Source organism: Gobio gobio (genome assembly GCF_949357685.1).
Source record: "Gobio gobio genome assembly, chromosome: 9".
Taxonomy (NCBI): Eukaryota; Metazoa; Chordata; class Actinopteri; order Cypriniformes; family Gobionidae; genus Gobio; species Gobio gobio.
The window spans coordinates 58,399,904-58,401,951 of NC_137115.1; the positions used below are offsets into that span (position 1 = coordinate 58,399,904).

General features: G+C 48.0%; 1 protein-coding gene across 1 annotated transcript in view; it reads left to right on the top strand.

The window, feature by feature from the left end:
- trpm7 (transient receptor potential cation channel, subfamily M, member 7) overlaps positions 1-1,039 on the top strand; it is a 46,050-nt gene extending 45,011 nt beyond the window's left edge. Inside the window, exon 18 of the mRNA XM_079825772.1 lies at positions 905-1,039. Within this exon, the coding sequence (XP_079681898.1) occupies positions 905-908 (4 nt within the window). The 3' untranslated portion in view covers positions 909-1,039. The remainder of the gene's footprint in view (positions 1-904) is intronic.
- Positions 1,040-2,048: the final 1,009 nt, after the last annotated feature.

Genomic DNA, 2,048 nt, shown 5'->3' on the forward strand with positions numbered 1-2,048 from the left:
GCCGGTTCTCCACTGGTCCTCCATGATCCTGTGGCCGGTTCTCCACTGGTCCTTCATGACCCTGTGGCCGGTTCTCCACTGGTCCTCCATGACCCTGTGGCCGGTTCTCCACTGGTCCTCCATGATCCTGTGGCCGGTTCTCCACTGGTTCTTCATGACCCTGTGGCCGGTTCTCCACTGGTCCTTCATGACCCTGTGGCCGGTTCTCCACTGGTCCTTCATGACCCTGTGGCCGGTTCTCCACTGGTCCTCCATGACCCTGTGGCCGGTTCTCCACTGGTCCTCCATGATCCTGTGGCCGGTTCTCCACTGGTTCTTCATGACCCTGTGGCCGGTTCTCCACTGGTTCTTCATGACCCTGTGGCCGGTTCTCCACTGGTCCTCCATGACCCTGTGGCCGGTTCTCCACTGGTCCTCCATGACCCTGTGGCCGGTTCTCCACTGGTTCTTCATGACCCTGTGGCCGGTTCTCCACTGGTCCTTCATGACCCTGTGGCCGGTTCTCCACTGGTTCTTCATGACCCTGTGGCCGGTTCTCCACTGGTCCTCCATGACCCTGTGGCCGGTTCTCCACTGGTTCTTCATGACCCTGTGGCCGGTTCTCCACTGGTCCTCCACTTTTGAGAGAGTCTGACCACTGCAGACCGGGAACATCCCACAAGAGCTGCAGTTTTGGAGATGCTCTGACCCGTCACAATCTGGCCCTTGTCAAACTCGCTCAAATCCTTACGCTTGCCCATATTTCCTGCTTCTAACACATCAACTCTGAGGACTAAATGTTCACTTGCTGCCTAATATATCCCACCCACTAACAGATAATGTTCTAGTGTATATACGACTCGATTAGGAAGCGAGCTAGAGAAGAATGCGTGGGTTTATTGGTGTGTGTTGTGTGTTTGTGCAGGTGATCCTGAGCATCCTCGTTGCTCCCGCCATCCTTCTGCTAGAGTACAAGACCAAAGCGGAGATGTCCCACATCCCTCAGTCTCAGGACGCTCATCAGAGCATGGAGGACAGCGAGCACAGCCTGCAGAACCCCGACGACATCCAGATGGTAAACACACACCGCACAGAGGAAATGTTTAACGTGTGTGAGGTCTGATAACGTGCCTTGGCCGTCGTTCTGCCCATTGATCCGCAGAAAATGGTCAATCTTTACACAAGTGTGTGTTTTCAAGTGTTCTTGCACAATCGCACGGGAACTAATGATCTTCTTCCTCGCTCTCCAGCACAAATATCTAAACGTCCCTGGATATAGACATATATATAGATATAAAATATAGATCCATTTACTGGAGAAGCACATGTGTTCTCGATTCACTTCATACCTTAAAAACCACTTCAGCTCTGCACCCTCGTGGGTCCAATATTGCATTATCATAATCATTTGAAAAAATCTGTACATTATGCAGCACAAAACTAGACATAAATGGTATCATTTGAAAGATTAGAACCTCAGCTTTCTTGATAACCCAATCACTTTTGTATTTATGTTACAGCGAAAAAGATAATACAGTCTGAATTTGACCCCCCCCCCCCCCCCCCCCCGCAATGACCCCCCTTGAGAAAATCATATGAATAATAATCAATTTCATATTGTATATCACACAAACTCACCAAAAATAGACAAGTCATATATCAAATGAAAGCTCTTACCCTCAAGAATATCACTGTGCAGTTTATTCACCGATCCAACACTACACAGTAACGTTATTATCAAAAGAATCATGAAGATGGAAATGACTCCTATGAACAAGCAAACACATGAGTCATATTCCTGCTCCTGGAGCTAATACCCACAAACGCTATATTAGCTCGTTCCTGAGGTTGTTTTCTTCAAAATGAGACCATTTTCACATGTGTGTGAGCAAGCATGGCCAAATGACACTGTGATATGTCACCGATGTCCAGATCAAAACGTGATGCAGACAAATACTCTTATTATCCTTCGTTTTGATCGTCTTTGTTAGCCGCGATTTTTTGATGATGTCATCACGTATTGCGTCATACGTCAAAAAAGCGGAGTATCTCCGCTCTCTATAGACATG